The following is a 15,958-nucleotide window of genomic DNA, read 5'->3' as shown; positions in this document are numbered from 1 at the left end:
TGACATTGATCCGGTTTGCCGATGGATGCAAAGGTCCTCGTTAGACTTCGGAAGATACCGTATCAATAACATCCCCGAAAACGTCAAGCCCTGGGGCATGACCAGTGCCCCGCTGAATTCCAGATCGCTTGGAAGAATCGCAAATTTAAACTTCCACCGGAACATATCTCGCATTTATCACAACTTGGGTCGCTCCCACGCTCAAAATTCGGAAGATTGCCAGAACTCAAAAGAGCAACGCCTGCCAAGAGTTGAAACATCGGGATTCCGCTCGTGCTCCGCTGGCGCAATCTGGCTAGAAGTGATCGTCATGCTGTAAATCCTGAGTGGATTCGAGCCTGGCGCTCTTGGCCCAGAGCAGATCACCCGTTATCGTGGTGGACTTATCGAGGCGATCCACTGTGGCCAAGGTCGGTTGCCGACACGCGGTTCCATTAGGAAGAGGCTAGAACACACTGATTACTCGTAATCCGTAGCGTCCACTCAAGCTCCTGGCCCACCCTTGAGCTCTCGTCGAAAATCAGGGATCAGGGGGAGGCGGGGAGAAGGATGGGATCTTCCGATGGAGCCTTATAGGGTCCCAAATCAAGATCCATTCCCCTGAGATATGTGGAACCCGTCGTGTGAGGCTGTGAGGAGTGCGGGTTTCGTAGGATCTGATCTCCATGTATTCCGTACGAGCACTCCGTATGGAGTACAGGGGATAGCTTCAGCTTCAGCTCAAGTTAGATTTTGCCAAGGCTATTCTCAAATGGAAGACGGTTGCTGGTTTTTGGATCGTGGTCTTGGCAAGGCCAAGGAACTCTGATAGCGGTGCTCTTTCTCAGTTCAGTATGTACATACATGAGTACTTTATGCATAGTCTAGATTTAGTTTCTGCATTAAAGGTACTTGAAGTGAGAATGCAAACAAGTACTGTTGGAGATGATTGAAATCGGTGTGATTTTCGAGACACTCACCTCGCCCTCAATTAATTCCTTCTATATCGCGGAGCATATGTACATACATAGAGTCCCTCAAATCTTTGTAATTGCTCGAACTTTTCAATACTCCTTTCGGGGGCTAGAGATGTTGATGTATCAAGCATTTGAGATAAGGGGGCTGTGTAGTTCCGTCGCAGCATGGTCCATGCGTTTTATTGAAACATGGCGCGCCGATCGGCCGTGGAGCTTGAATAACCCTCAGGCAGATAGATTTTGAAGAATTTTTGGCTCTGGAATGATTCAGGTTTGTTTGAAAATTAAATTGGTGAATTTCTACTGGCTACTGTACGTAGTAGGTTGGCGGGTTTTACAAATACCTTGGCTAGTTTGTATGTATAATTTACTCAACCAAAGGCTCGGTTTTAGCTGGAATGAATAGTACATCTATTCCATAAATCTAGGGGCATCCATATACACGATTCCAATTGAATGGATGGGATCCTAGACGCACGGACACAGGACTCCAAATGGCCCCTTTGAACTACGAGTATATGTGGTTTCAGGTTGGGCAGAAATCAAGAAAATCCACAGTTTACATTGATAACCCGGCATCGTGATACTAATGCTGGAGAGGATAAGTTTCCATCTTCGGTGAGAAGCAGCAAGCAGGGTAATTTAAAGCACCTTGGCACGGAAATATCGGTGAATTATCAAGGCAAGATACACGCCACCGAAGACAAGCCACGACGGGAACACCCTTAGGTGCAGCCATACGGAAAAAGTGCCTGGACAGCGTGGGTGGGGACTTGACTCGGGGAGTACGGGTGTGGCCAAATATTCTGACAGCCCAATGGGCCTTGTATGTATGTCGACTGAAGATGTGGAGACATTTGGAGAAGATGTAGCCGGTCTCCTTTCCCTTTTGGGGGAGTTTATAAGCTCAGATTCGTAGAGTAATGAAACTTTTACCCTCCATCACGGAGAGGTCGGGCCTAGAGATGATGTCTAGTGGAGATAGTGAATCTCGATTCATAAAGTCAAACATGACAGACCAATCTCTGACCGGCACCTCATGCACGAGGAGTACAAAGAGGTTGCAGTCGGCTAGCCGACTCGGGATGACCATCGGCCGGTCGCGACAGCCAAGAAGTGGGCATCAGTGGACCCTGAGATGCATGTCCGCGGTTTCCTCGGGATGTCCTGAAAATGAGAATATCGCAAAACAGCAGAAGCCGAAGGCCAAGAACCGAGGGCCAAGAACAGAAGTTAAAATTCTCCGTATCACCAGCCTTATTTTAGGGCAGCAGAGAAGGTTCTATCCGAATAGAAAACCTCCGATATATCGATGGCGACAGCGCATATCATGCACTTGACTGGCAAGACGATCAGTGCAAGATGGTTACCCATAAGCTGTAACCAGCCCGTAGGAAGAAGTGATCAGCCGGGAGCTATCTGTCCGTGCTGGCTGGATAGCTTCGTGCATCGTTCTAGCACGCACGGTGGAGAACAAGACCCTCTCATGCAAATCCCAAGGGACGATGCAGCGGTAGACAGAAGTTCGTCACAGAACCACCCCTGTTCTCCGGGCCAAAGGGGGGGCTTGGTGGGTCCACCATCGGCGCTCAAGGATTGGCAGCCTGAAATAGTTGTCAGTAGAGGCCGTTCGGTTGTTGATCATATCCACTTGGCGCGAACCTTGTCCCGGGAGAGGTCGAGTGCGCATTCTTGACCCTTAAAGCTCCACATATGATGTCGCGGCCTGATGAATTGCAGATGCATTGGTCACATTAGTTTACGGGTTCACACGCTTATCTGGGCCCTTGCAATGCATCGTCACTCGGCTATGCAATACCCTAGGTGCGTCCCCTTTATCGGCGGCGGGACCTGCTGGACCAGCAAGGGCTATCGCTTTCCCCTATACACCCAAAACGGCCAAAATAGAACATAAAGTAAAATCAATAAATTCCAATTCCTCCTTTTCCAAGCCGTCTACGTAATTTGCTGCCGTGTGAATGGAATTATTACCCCCTGAAACATCCACCAGCTAGTTTGTGGTGAGCTTGGCATTGCTTGACGGCGCCCAAGATCGTCATGGGCTGGAATAAGCCCTATGATCGGTTGCCCACCCAATACTTTCTCTATAACCATGTGCAAACTTGTGTAGTCCTGGCCAAGTCTTGGCTTTCTCACCACCACTTGGTTTTCATTATTCTGTAACGCTGCTATCCTGCAAGTATATCCACATCTGCGGGACATCGGGACCTTCGTGGCAGAGACATCCCGATCCAATTGTACTCCCGACCAAGGGAAATATCCATCAGGACCATTCTCGTGAAGCTGACTTACCCCGTGCTAATTGAATGCAGATCTTTTCATAGTCGATATGTAGGACACGCGTATACTCACACTAGGCTAAATCCCAATCAGGTAATGGCATTTGACTCGGAACTTTGTATGCCAGGGCATGGATAGCTTCACCGGAAGCCTAGACAGACTGGAATAAATGCTTCCCGGTGGTGATAACTGCAGATTATATGTACGCTCAGACAAGTGTGTCGTAAGCCCTCGAGGCTGTGGAGTAGCTATGAGGTTTGAGAAGCTGCTGTAGTTGCCTTATTTCCAGGGATTGGCGTACAACATCTAAAAACAAATCTAAAAGCCTAGAATTTCTCTCTGCTGATCCGCCCCTCCATCATCGAAGGAGCAGCATCGGTTTTACCGTCTTTGTCCGATCCTTGCCACCTATCGAGTCTACATCTGCCAAGGGGACCACACTCCCCATTCCCTAGGCTGAACCCACAGTGGAGTAATTAGATGGCCATGGCTCCCACATGTAATATGGGAACTGTTAGTAGTTTCGGAGCTAAGTTATCAGGGGCGTTGGGCTGACGTGGAGATACAAAAGCGCCTTACCACGCACGCCATTCTTCGAGAATAGCCAAAGCTTTTTTATTCCGACTTGACAGCTTTAGAGCAGGTGGTTCGAGCCATTCTATTTCTTGTCTAGATTTATTGCATCTTTAAAAGGTTATGCGAGCCTAGACCCTGCTTTTATACTTTCAATTCCACACACACGATGTTCGGCTTCAAATCCGAAGACTCTCTCAAGGAGCCTACAGTTACCGCCTGGTCGGTCAACTCTAGCCCTAGCCTATCCCCTACAGACGAAAAGAGACTCCCAACACCGTCTTCCGATTCTATCAACCTCGAAGGCCAAACTAAAACCCAACCTCCCTACCATGTCTTCCCCCGATCCCGTAAATTGCAGATGGTCTGCATTGTTTCCCTCGCCGCCATATTCTCTCCGCTATCCTCAAACATCTACTTCCCAGCACTCGGCGAAATTTCCAGAGTAAGTTATGACATCTCATCACTTTTATCCTCACAGTATCTCATCATCTGCTCCATAGGAACTGGACATCTCGATGTCCCTCGCCACCCTCACCGTTACAGTATACATGATCGTTCAAGGTATTGCACCCAGCTTTTGGGGTTCCTTTTCCGACGTCCTTGGCCGACGATCAATCTTCATTGGAACTTTCATTGTATATATGATTTCCAACATTGCATTGGGTGTGTCAAAAAATTATGCTCAGCTCATGGCGTTTCGGGCAATTCAAGCTGCGGGTAGTGCTGCCACAATTTCTATTGGTATGTTCCCCCGCCTCCTTCACATTCCAATGACAACTTCTAATCCTACTCCCCCACAGGTGCTGGAGTCATCGGCGATATCACCACGTCTGCTGAGCGTGGAAGTCTAATCGGGATTTTCGGTGGAGGTAAGTCGCCCTGTTAATACTATCTACAGTGGGGCTAGACTAACAGAAGTAGTACGCATGCTTGGCCAGGGAGTTGGTCCGGTCTTTGGTGGTCTTTTGTCACAGTACCTGGGGTTCAGGTCTATTTTTTGGTTTCTGACTATCCTTTCTGGATTGAGTCTTTTCTCTATTCTATTTTTCCTTCCGGAGACTCTGCGAACAGTGGCTGGAAATGGAACCGTCCCGCTGCATGGCCTCTACAAGCCTTTTATCTACCACTTCACTGGACAGAAGGATGCAGACCCGAACTCAGTTCCTTCGGGCGAGAAGAAGAAGATCACTTTCAAGACTGTCATCGCTCCTCTTGGATTCCTTGGCGAGAAGGACGTATTCATCACACTATTCTTCGGTGCCATTGTATACACTGTCTGGTCAATGGTCACATCCTCAACTTCGGATTTGTTCGAGTCTACCTACGGCCTTAACTCCTTGGAAGTCGGACTCACCTTTCTCGGAAACGGTTTCGGCTGTATTTCGGGATCTTATACCACAGGCTACTTGATGGACTACAATCATAAGCGAACTGAGCGCGAATACTGCATGGAGCACAACCTGCCTCTCGAAACACGCATCACATCGAAGACCCACTCCGACTTCCCCATCGAATATGCTCGCATGCGCAACACTTGGTGGATCACTGCGCTCTTCATTGTTTGTACAGCTGTGTACGGAGTCTCGCTTCGCACCCACCTCGCTGTCCCAATTATCCTCCAATACATTATCGCCTACTGTGCCACCGCCATCTTCACAATCAACAGTGCCCTCGTCATTGACCTCTACCCCGGTGCCAGTGCTAGTGCAACCGCCGTGAACAATTTGATGCGGTGCCTGATCGGGGCTGCCGGTGTTGCCGCTTCTCAACCCATCATCGATGCCATCACAGCCCAATTTACATTCCTGTTGCTGGCATGTATCACTCTCTGCATGGTTCCGCTTCTTTCCATTGAGATGCGATGGGGCGCTGGATGGCGTCTTGAGCGAACAGAGCGACTCAAGCGAAAGGAGCAGGTTGTTTAATAACCTCAAATCAAAACATCTGCTCTGATCGGAAATGGTCCGAAAAAATAGCGTGTCTTGGACAAGATCCCCCAAAAGGAGGCGTATGATCTCAATTGAGCTCACAGCCTTTCATGACTTAATGACCTGGTATCTTCAGCGTGTTCTCAGTTCTTTTGGCCGTTTCGTTCGGCATTATCTGTTTGACTTTTGGCTTCACTTCCTTCACACTATTCTTGCATATTTATAATTTCTTCATAGAGTACAATATAGAGCACGGGGCTATGTCCTACATCAATTTTTGGTTACACACTGGCTAGCATCAGCAGTAGTAGTACTAGAGATATTGCAGACCGAGCCTCGATCGAATCTGCAGCAGCACACTTTCCTCTGATTGGTGTCTTTCTTGGCTTCCGAGGTAGAATTAGGTAGTAAGGTCAAGCTTCCCATTTTCCCATTGTTTTGGTTTTGGTTTTCCTCCCGCTGCCTCTGCCTCTGCCTCCTCCACAACAGTCTCGCTTGGATACTATACCTAAGCCGTGGTCATGATTTGAATGCTACGGTTCTAGTATTGCCCAAACTCGCGAGCTAATGCCATGGCCTCCAACACCGAGTCTGGGATCGCGGAAGATGGTGACTACGACCCCGAAGCTCTGACACTGCAGGAGGCTACTCAGGAAGCTACCCAGGAGCCCCCCCACGGCGTCGATGGACTGGCAGGCTATCCCGGGAATGGTCCTTTTGCAAACCGGTGGGAGCGATTTCATCAACTATGCGAGAAAAGAATGGCCCGAGCTAGCACTCCCATGGGACGACGTGAGCAAAGCAATCGACATCTCATGCCGCGCAACAGACCTCAGACATGAGTTCAAAGCGGCTTATCAGAAATGGTATGAAACACTCGTTCAAGGCTCTCAGACTCGGAACCAGGTGATGAAAACAAAAGGCGCACTAAGGGAATCTACGGATCAACTCGAGAAATCCATGGAACAACTGAAGGGGAATATTCCAAATGCTCACAAAGAACATCCGCTGACACAATTGATTCGAGACGAACTTGATGCAGTCCGATCCATGTCGAATCGTACCCTCGCTTCAAATGACCCTTTACCATACGCTCCTTCATGTCCCGCGAACAGGCGACCCAGTCGAACCTACACAGGCATGGATGACCCCATCCTCCTTGCCGACTTTGCAATAATCGACCATCACGTTGGGCTTGGCCTTCCGCCCGAATCTGCAGACATGGCTCTTGGTCGTCTGAAGGCGAAAGGAGGTGACATGCTCTACGACGCATTGCGCCGAAACGTGAAACTTGGCGTCATATCCGTCGCAGCCTCCGATGCCTTTCCTGAAACAGACAAAGATGCGAGCATGCTGGTGGCACTTCGCCGTTTGGTTAATTTGGAGTTTAAACATTACAATGAAGTCGAGGAGACGCTTTCGCAGCTCGTCCAGAGATTTGGCGGTGGAAAGAATACGGACTAGGAGTCCATTTTGATGCGTGTCCAGGGTATCCTGCCAATGGGGCCGAGGGGCCCAGCAAAGCCAGCCAGCTCAGCAGTGAACAGCAAAAAACGTCCTGGAAGCCCGCTGGGAGGAGACCGTCCTCAAAAGATTGCCAGAAACACTGAAGAAATATCAGATACGATCCCGCCTGGCCCAACCCAAGAGCAGACCGCCGTGAACGATATAAAGCGTCCTGGAAGCCTGCTAGAAGGGGGTAGACACCGAAGCGCTCGCAGAAAATCGCAAGGAACATCGGATACAATCCCCGGAAGCTCGCCACAGGAGCACAAGGATCCATACATTGCTTCTGATCTCGCAGTCATCTTTCATAATGATATTCTCGGCTTGCCGCCGACTGCCCCGAAGCTAGCCACGATGCGTCTCAAAAAGCGGCTCGGCGCGAAGAGCACCGCGATGCTGCTGAGTCTCGTGAAACAAAAGAAAGCAAAATGTATTCCCAGTCATTTTGTACGAAACGAGTACGCTATGGAATCCATGACGGAAGTGATGAAGTCGTCCGACGGAGCTGAAACTTTCCGCCTCGGCCTCGAACTCATGTATGGAATATTCGACGAAAGAGACACTTGGCTTGACATCATGTACCAAATCCGGGAACTCGCATCAAGTATTGACGCTGGATATCAAGCTGCAACTTAGCCGGTGGAATCCAGCCTCTCATGCATGTCCTGACTTCCATGATCCGTTCGCCTGTGTCTAGCAGGACTTGCTGTGTGTCGATAGGTGTCAATAGCTGCCACGCCAGTACATGGGGCTGGTTTTACTCGCAAAAGCAAAGACCATCGGCACTATTGCAAGTGACAAGATGTCGAAATGTCAATCAAATCTCCTCTCTATTCTATTTTGCCTCAACATTGTCGTATATACGACGAATGATAGATGCCATGGGGCGGATGCCTTTGTAGTCGTATCTCTAATATTATGCTGGCATGGTCCTAAAGCAATGTTTGAGATCAGCAAAAGGAAAGCTTAGACCAGTCTCAATAGCTGGAAGAGGAACCACTATGTAAATAGCTTCTAGCTATAGTAAGCAGCCACCTAATCTATAACATCCGTCTCTCTATACGTACCCTAAATGAAGTTTCAAATTCAGCTCGCTGTCGTAGTGGGCGTTAGTACTACATAGACCTATATATGAAATAGTTACTATCAACCTCCGACATGCCTATGCCCAAGTACCCGAATTCCGACTGCCCAAAATAAGGAATCTGTCTGGTGGCGTCTATCATTCGCCGCACGTATCGAAGCACTACCCTATCAAGGAATCGATTCAAACCCACGATGCTATAAATGAGCACCCGTTCGTTCTGATTGATCTTGTATCGTTATTCGACGCGAACGTGTCTAGACTAGGTATGTCCAAATAAAATCATCCCAACCCCAATCACAATTTTGCTTTTCGGCCTCTCTTCTCCATCATTTTCAAAGCGTAGAATAGGTCGTTGACGATCGGTGTCACACGACTCGCTGAATGCTGAGTTTCAGACGCGACAAGCTCGCCCTCTGCGTCAAGGTGCACCTTTGGATGGTAGCCTTCCACATCGCAGAGTCGTTGAAATATCCACCCGTCGCCTTGTAGGACGATCACAAACTGGTGGTGTAGTATTGCCGGCAAGGAGGAACATCTTCTTCGTGCCACGCGGTCAGCATGTCGTGACAGATGGAAGGTTGCTCCTACTCCGCTCGTGAGAGTCTGCCGGTCTGTCTCAAATTCCCTGTAAAATTGCTCAAGAGGAGCTGACCTAGCTCGTTGCCGGTGAATTTGTCATTCAAATCCTTCTTCCAGCTTTGAATAGTTGCGTGGAAGTTTTGCTGAGATTGTAAATTCCTGAATTTTGACCCATGAATGGGCTGTCCTGACCGCGGATGCGCTATGGAACGGAGCGGAACGGAACAGACGCGAGTGTGTCGATTTAGGATCCCGTCTCTCGAGGAACTTGAAACCATCGTGGGGAAGATCCTGAGCTCATTCGTTGAAACACATTGATGGCCAAGCCATGGGAAAATTTGAAGCCTGCTCAGGCTGTTGTGTGCGGTCCTTCATTCTCTGGGTGAAGAGCAGGATCGACCAAGTGATACCCAGACTGGACGACGATGCTATTTGTCATTGTTCAAGTGATTTGTTTTGGGTGAGTGACTATGACTACTAGTAGTACTACTGGTAGTTCCGGAAGGGAAGCCACGGCCACGGCGTAGTTGGTATGCAGCAGGAACTCCGCCTGGGAAGGTACGACCCAGCTCAATCAGTACTGGTACTAGTATTGGTATTATAGTAGTAAGCCCTGCTATGCTTTTCAATCAGGCACAAACTAGACCCTGTCCAAGTGATTCAAGTTTAACCGGTGCAGAGTACTAACCGTGAAAGTCCCCGCTATTTCGGACATTTCTACTCCGGTCGGCTCGGGGCCCCGGACATGTTTCCAGAACATCAATTGAGCTCAAGCTGACCTTGCATACCAGTACTCTCGGGCCTGGGCCTGTGGCATGTCAATTGCTAAGTCAAGAGCTGCAGCCCAATTGGCATAGTACATATTACCCACTGGCAGGTAATAACGTGAAACGATAGGTAGTACTCCCGGGCCTCTGGTAGTATTACTATCTGGTCTAACGGTGGTCCAGTATAAACAGCCTGAGGATAAAAAAGCGGATAATTAGAACGGTCTATTTCTGTCAGCAGATCCAATTCACAACGGCTAATGCGCGCAACCTTGGAAGTAGTGCAACTCAGTACGAGTACTAGTAGTACTACTGTACTAGGTACCCTGTGACCCCGGAGTGTGCTGCGATAGTAGACACCGGACACCCAGTAAGGAAATCAGCGCCTATTCTACTTCTCTGGACTAGGGTCGGCAATTGAAATATACCTAGTACGTAGGTTCGTACTAGGGTACTCGGGGGTACTAGTAATAGGCAATTAAACATTAATCTGCAAAATCAAACCTACTAGGTACTAGAGGTACAGGCCACCAAGACCAGGCCCGGATGCGGCAATGATGATGATGCTTGCCCCACGGCCCCTCCACCGGACCCCAACACGCCGGACTTGACGCCATTCTTTTTCTGCTTCCCTTTCCTTTCTTCCTTTCGTCAAGTTCTCTTCATCTTCATTCCTCCATCTTGTTCTCCGTGATACCCCTCTGTCATACTCTGTAAGCTCTATCCCCTCCGCCTCCGTTCAACGTTTCTCGTCCCCATCGCATCTCCCCTCTTCTTCCGCTGCCCCGCACCAATGCTAACTTTCTACACTTACAGCTTTGTCGACTTTCATCATGCCTGGATTCTCGCAGGCTACTGACCTCAGCTCCTGGAAGGCTCTCCAGGAGCACCACACCACCCTGGGCCGCAACATCGTGCTCAAGGAGTACTTTGAGAAGGATCCCCAGCGCTTCGAGAAGTTCAGCCGCACCTTCAACAACACCGTGGATAACTCGGACATCCTCTTCGACTTCTCCAAGAACTTCCTCACCGAGGAGACCCTGGGCCTGCTCGTGAAGCTGGCCAAGGAGGCCGGTGTTGAGGAGCTGCGTGATTCCATGTTCCGCGGTGACCACATCAACTTCACCGAGGATCGCGCGGTCTACCACGCCGCTCTGCGCAACACCTCCAATGAGCCCATGGAGGTTGACGGCAAGAGCGTCGTCGAGGATGTCAATGCTGTTCTTGACCACATGAAGGAGTTCTCCGAGCAGGTGCGCAGTGGTGAGTGGAAGGGTTACTCTGGCAAGAAGATCGATACCATCATCAACATCGGTATCGGTGGCTCAGATCTGTACGTTTTCCCCTCTATGTTATGAACAGTATAGTACTTTTTGGAAGGCGTCGTGGCTAACAATGTTGTTAAACAGCGGCCCTGTCATGGTCACCGAGGCCCTGAAGCCCTACGGCCAACCCGGCATGAAGCTTCACTTCGTGTCCAACATTGATGGTACCCACATCGCCGAGGCGATCAAGGACTCTAACCCCGAGACCACCCTCTTCCTTATCGCCTCCAAGACCTTTACCACCGCCGAGACCACCACCAACGCCAACACCGCGAAGCAATGGTTCCTGGAGACCGCCAAGGACGAGGCGCACATCGCAAAGCACTTCGTTGCTCTGTCCACCAACGAGGCCGAGGTCACCAAGTTTGGCATTGATGCCAAGAACATGTTCGGCTTCGAGTCATGGGTTGGCGGCCGTTACTCCGTCTGGAGCGCCATTGGTCTGTCCGTGGCTCTGTACATTGGCTTCGACAACTTCCACCAGTTTTTGGCTGGTGCCCACGCCATGGACAAGCACTTCCGCGAGACTCCCCTGGAGCAGAACATTCCCGCCATTGGTGGTCTGCTGAGCGTCTGGTACAGCGATTTCTTCGGCGCCCAGACTCACCTGGTTGCTCCCTTCGACCAATACCTGCACCGCTTCCCCGCCTATCTGCAGCAGCTGTCCATGGAGAGCAACGGTAAGGCCATCACTCGCTCCGGCGAGTACGTTAAGTACACAACCGGCCCCATCCTGTTCGGTGAGCCGGCCACCAACGCCCAGCACAGCTTCTTCCAGCTGTTGCACCAGGGTACCAAGCTCATTCCTGCCGATTTCATCATGGCCGCCGAGTCGCACAACCCCGTCGAGGGCGGCAAGCACCAGCGCATGCTGGCTTCCAACTTCCTCGCCCAATCCGAGGCTTTGATGGTTGGTAAGACCCCCGAGGAGGTCAAGGCCGAGGGTGCCCCCGCCGACCTTGTCTCTCACAAGACTTTCCTGGGCAACCGTCCCACCACTTCCATTCTGGCTCAGAAGATCACCCCCTCCACCCTGGGTGCTCTGATCACCTACTACGAGCACGTTACCTTCACCGAGGGAGCTATTTGGAACATCAACTCCTTCGACCAGTGGGGTGTCGAGCTTGGCAAGGTCCTGGCTAAGAAGATCCAGAAGGAGCTGGAGACTGACGGTGAGGGCGGCGGCCACGATGCCTCCACCAGCGGTCTGCTGCTTGCATTCAAGGCAAAGGCCAACTTGGCGTAGATTTCCTTTTCCCGGTCGATCATCCAGGACGATGGGGCTTTGACGAGCAACGAATGATAATTGTTATAGGTTCATGCCTAGTATGAGTATGTGAAAAATAAATTGAATCAGTTCCTTATCCATGTCAGTGTGTTTCAAATTTCATTTTCAGTAATTCATAATCCTCGATAATAGATAGGTAGCTACTAGTAGGATAAAATCTGGGGTTGAATGGTGAACTTCCATGGTTCACATGGCCTACCATGGTTGGTTGGTTTGGGGGGGGACCTCGGTGGAGGTGGCCAAATGCCAACTAGACCGATCTGCAGCCAGAAAAACAGACTCCGTGTCTCCTCCGCGCCGCGTTCTACACTCCTCAGAACAAATCAACTCGCAAGAGCGGGGAGGCTGGAACACATCATGAAAGTCATGCCTTCCACACCTCGAGTCTCTAGTGCCGTCGTACTGCTCTCCATCGCTGGTGCGCTGTTACCGTTCAGCGCAGCAGCGGGGGACAGCCGTGGCGACGGCGGGGATGGATACTCATTGGGCCAGGAAATCCCCATATCTTGCCTGAATCGAACATTGTGAGTGTGATCCATAAAATATAAACAATCCAATCTATCCAGCTTCCAAGCAAAACAATTGCTAACCATCGAATGCGCTTCTAGGGACGGAGAACATGTATGCGCCGCAGCCCTCCTGAAGAGAGGCCCATCTACCCCCAATATCAACAAAACAACCAATTGACAACCACAACAGATCACAGACAGTCTGGGTAAACTCCAATACGTGCCCTTCGTAACATGCAATGAGACATCCCGCCCTCTCTCCATCCACTACGGCGTTCCAGAAACAATCACCTGCACCGTCCCCGCCCTCTCAGACACACTATACCACCTATTGGAATTCTACGTGCACTCCGACGTACCCATGACCTGTCGCGTACCAACCGCGCCCCTAACACACTCAAGCGCCTTCTCCAAGAACGACCCCGACTCCTCTGACTCCGAGACCAACACCAACGAAGTCGAATCAAACTCCCTTTCCGCACTAAACGACAACGGCCCACCCTTCACACCCATAACCATCGCTCTACAAGGCACACTGCAAAAAAGCCACCTCCACATCTGGACAGACATGAACATGCTAATGCACAACATGGCCTCAGACCCCGCAGCCCAAGACGACACCTCCAATGCCCAAACCCGTCAACCCGGGTACACAGTCGCCGGCACCGCATACTCAACCCCCGAATTCGAAGCAGCCCTGGCAAAGATCCAACTAGACGAGGATGACAAAGCTGTCGCGCTGGCGCAAGCCGCGCGCGAACCTTGGACACCGGGCCACGGGACGAAGGTTGTTCGCGGCGAGCCGTTGACGTTTTCGTTCCATGTTGCGTGGGTTGAGGGTGGTGCGGGGATTGGATGGCCTGATCGACCGGAGGCGTATTCGTTTTTGGGGCCTGGGGGTAGGATCGTTGTAGAGGGGGGGTCTGGGTTCTTTGCCAGTGCGTTTTCTTTCTTATGGCTGCTTCGGTGGGGGCTTTGGGGGCGCTTTATTGGGAGAGGAATCGGGGTGGATTGAGGGGGGAGGTCGGCTTGGAAGGGGGATGGGATTTTGGGGGTGTCTCCTTCTAGTGGGAGTAGGTCTGGTGTGACTTTTGGTAATGGGGGACGTATTAATGGGTATGGTGGGTATACTCCTTCTGCTGGTAATGGGAATGGTGGTGGTGGTGGTGGTGGTGGGTATGGGGGCTTCCCTGGTGGGAAGAAGGATTGAGGGAATGGGTGATTTGTACTATATTCATGATTATACATAAATTGTACTGTATCTTCTTCATGGTTTCTTAGACACATACACGGGAGTTTGAAGTTATAGAAGTTCGAGTCAAGGTCCAATGCATTCCATATCTATCTAATGTAGATGATCCATGGCAAGCTGGGGCGGGAAAAAAGAAAGTTTGCAAATAGTTATACATGTATCAATCAACAAGGTCTACCTACCATAGATAGTAGACATCTCACACGGAATGGGATATCGACCCCGATTCCCATCGTCCAGTACAAATCTCAGTATATACAGCGCCTCAACAGGTACTCCATCTCACCAACCCTGCGTCTGCATCCGCTGGATCTTCTTAACAGTCTCCTGGAACGAGAACTTGAAAAGCTTCTTCCACCGCATCCGCTTCTGCTCCTTCCGCACCGCACCCTTGCGCTTATGGAACCGCTGCTCAAACGATTGCGCCTTGATCTTGTTGGTAGCACAGGTGATTTGCAAATTGCGAATCGCAGCAGCGAGGTCGACGCCGCGCTCGGGCTCGACGTGGATTTGTCGGCCTAGGGTTGGTCCTAGCTTCAATTCCATTTTGCGTGAGGCGAGTTGCTGCGCCATGCGTTCCTGGTTGTGTTTGCCCGCGCTGGCGCTGAGGGAGGCGACGTTCTCGGAAACGGAGTCGCTGAGACCGCGACGGCCGCGGCGGTTGGCGGCATCTGTGGGTGTGCCGCGGTTTCCTAGGTCGAGTTTGTTGAGGATTTCGTCGAAGTCTGAGGCAGAGTTGGCGGTTTCTTGGGGTTTGGGAGCGGCTGCAGGGGTGGTTGGTTCAGAGGATTGTTGTGTGGATTGTTCGGAGGAGTTTGAGGGCGTTTGCTTGGGCGGTTGAGAGGGGGTACTTGAGGAGGAGTTGTATCGGAGAGTGCTGGTAAGGAAGGATTGCTGGAATCGAGGTTGTTGGTTCAGCAACCATGGAGTTGGCCGGGCACGGAGCCCACGGGCCAGAATTCGAGTGTCCATTTTTGTAGAGAACACTTGTGTCTTTTTGCACAAGGCCAATTGGGTGTATTGAGTTTTTCCTTTCCTTCAAGAGGTGGATGTGATGGGGGGATTTGGAGTTGGTCGCGAGAGGCGGAGCGGATCGATTGAAATTGTAGATCACGTGAACCTCCGCAGCTTTGAACGCCGTGGAGCATTCACGCGCGCCGCTTTGGCTACACTACACTTCACTTTTTTCGGTTTACATGAAATTGCAAATTGCAAGATCTAGCTGAAATAATAGTTTAGTCATGTCTTCCATTTCTATCGGAACACTCCCGCGCATGAGTCGCGAGGCTCTGAGCGCCCTCCTCACATCTACCACCGCATCCGATAAGCTTGCAATCATCGATGTTCGAGACTCTGGTATGACTGATGCTCACTCCTCCTACGATTATCTTCAACATAGTTTGCTGACTTTAACAGATCATATTGGTGGCCACATCAAGTCGTCGATTTGGGTCCCAACCTCCTCTCTCGACGTTCGTTTGCCAGAGCTACTTCGCACTCTCAAAGACAAGGAGAAGGTGATTTTCCACTGTGCTCTTAGCCAGCAGCGCGGCCCCTCTTCTGCACTCCGCTATACCCGTGAGCGGGAGCGTACTCTGAGCCCCGAGGAGTACCAGAAGCAAGAGGTCTATGTGCTTGAGGGCGGATTCGTTCAGTGGCAGGAGAAGTATGGCAAGGATGAGAAACTGACAGAGGCATATGCCGAAGATATCTGGCAAGAATATTAAGATCCTACTGAGCGCTGCTTCTGGGTTGTCGTTCCGTCTTGGTCGGTACTATTATTTTTGTTATTATTCCCTTTTCTGCTGTTATTGTAACGGTCAAGACGGAACGGAGATATCGCTCTATGCTTTATGAGAAATGAACACGGTGACAGATTAGAAG

General features: G+C 50.6%; 7 protein-coding genes across 7 annotated transcripts; 6 read left to right on the top strand and 1 right to left on the bottom strand.

Moving 5' to 3' along the window:
- Positions 1–3,999: 3,999 nt before the first annotated feature.
- On the top strand, positions 4,000–5,758 carry N7481_012966 (MFS transporter; the record flags this gene model as incomplete). The annotated part of the gene is made up of 4 exons (XM_057272185.1): positions 4,000–4,275; positions 4,334–4,574; positions 4,634–4,702; positions 4,755–5,758. 4 exons carry the CDS (start codon positions 4,000–4,002, stop codon positions 5,756–5,758), a joined length of 1,590 nt encoding a protein of 529 aa, XP_057116373.1.
- Positions 5,759–6,445: 687 nt separating this feature from the next.
- N7481_012965 (uncharacterized protein) lies at positions 6,446–7,225 on the top strand (the record flags this gene model as incomplete). The annotated part of the gene is made up of 1 exon (XM_057272184.1): positions 6,446–7,225. The coding sequence occupies one exon, from the start codon at positions 6,446–6,448 to the stop codon at positions 7,223–7,225; it is 780 nt and encodes a 259-aa protein (XP_057116372.1).
- Positions 7,226–7,237: 12 nt separating this feature from the next.
- N7481_012964 (uncharacterized protein) lies at positions 7,238–7,903 on the top strand (the record flags this gene model as incomplete). The annotated part of the gene is made up of 1 exon (XM_057272183.1): positions 7,238–7,903. The coding sequence occupies one exon, from the start codon at positions 7,238–7,240 to the stop codon at positions 7,901–7,903; it is 666 nt and encodes a 221-aa protein (XP_057116371.1).
- Positions 7,904–10,533: 2,630 nt separating this feature from the next.
- Positions 10,534–12,271, top strand: N7481_012963 (glucose-6-phosphate isomerase; the record flags this gene model as incomplete). Its single annotated transcript, XM_057272182.1, has 2 exons — positions 10,534–11,033; positions 11,110–12,271. The coding sequence occupies 2 exons, from the start codon at positions 10,534–10,536 to the stop codon at positions 12,269–12,271; spliced, it is 1,662 nt and encodes a 553-aa protein (XP_057116370.1).
- A 399-nt stretch (positions 12,272–12,670) lies between these two features.
- Positions 12,671–13,837, top strand: N7481_012962 (uncharacterized protein; the record flags this gene model as incomplete). Its single annotated transcript, XM_057272181.1, has 2 exons — positions 12,671–12,731; positions 13,020–13,837. 2 exons carry the CDS (start codon positions 12,671–12,673, stop codon positions 13,835–13,837), a joined length of 879 nt encoding a protein of 292 aa, XP_057116369.1.
- Positions 13,838–14,356: 519 nt separating this feature from the next.
- On the bottom strand, positions 14,357–15,046 carry N7481_012961 (mitochondrial 37S ribosomal protein bS21m; the record flags this gene model as incomplete). The annotated part of the gene is made up of 1 exon (XM_057272180.1): positions 14,357–15,046. One exon carries the CDS (start codon positions 15,044–15,046, stop codon positions 14,357–14,359), a length of 690 nt encoding a protein of 229 aa, XP_057116368.1.
- Positions 15,047–15,315: 269 nt separating this feature from the next.
- N7481_012960 (phosphatase YCH1) lies at positions 15,316–15,801 on the top strand (the record flags this gene model as incomplete). The annotated part of the gene is made up of 2 exons (XM_057272179.1): positions 15,316–15,430; positions 15,491–15,801. 2 exons carry the CDS (start codon positions 15,316–15,318, stop codon positions 15,799–15,801), a joined length of 426 nt encoding a protein of 141 aa, XP_057116367.1.
- Between the last annotated feature and the right edge of the window lie 157 nt (positions 15,802–15,958).

This window comes from Penicillium waksmanii (assembly GCF_028829765.1).
Source record: "Penicillium waksmanii strain IBT 27052 chromosome Unknown utg000010l:1.0-3698451.0:1.0-3701458.0, whole genome shotgun sequence".
Lineage (NCBI taxonomy): Eukaryota > Fungi > Ascomycota > Eurotiomycetes > Eurotiales > Aspergillaceae > Penicillium > Penicillium waksmanii.
The sequence above is the reverse complement of the archived record's forward strand: the minus strand, read 5'-3'. Positions and strand labels throughout refer to the sequence as shown.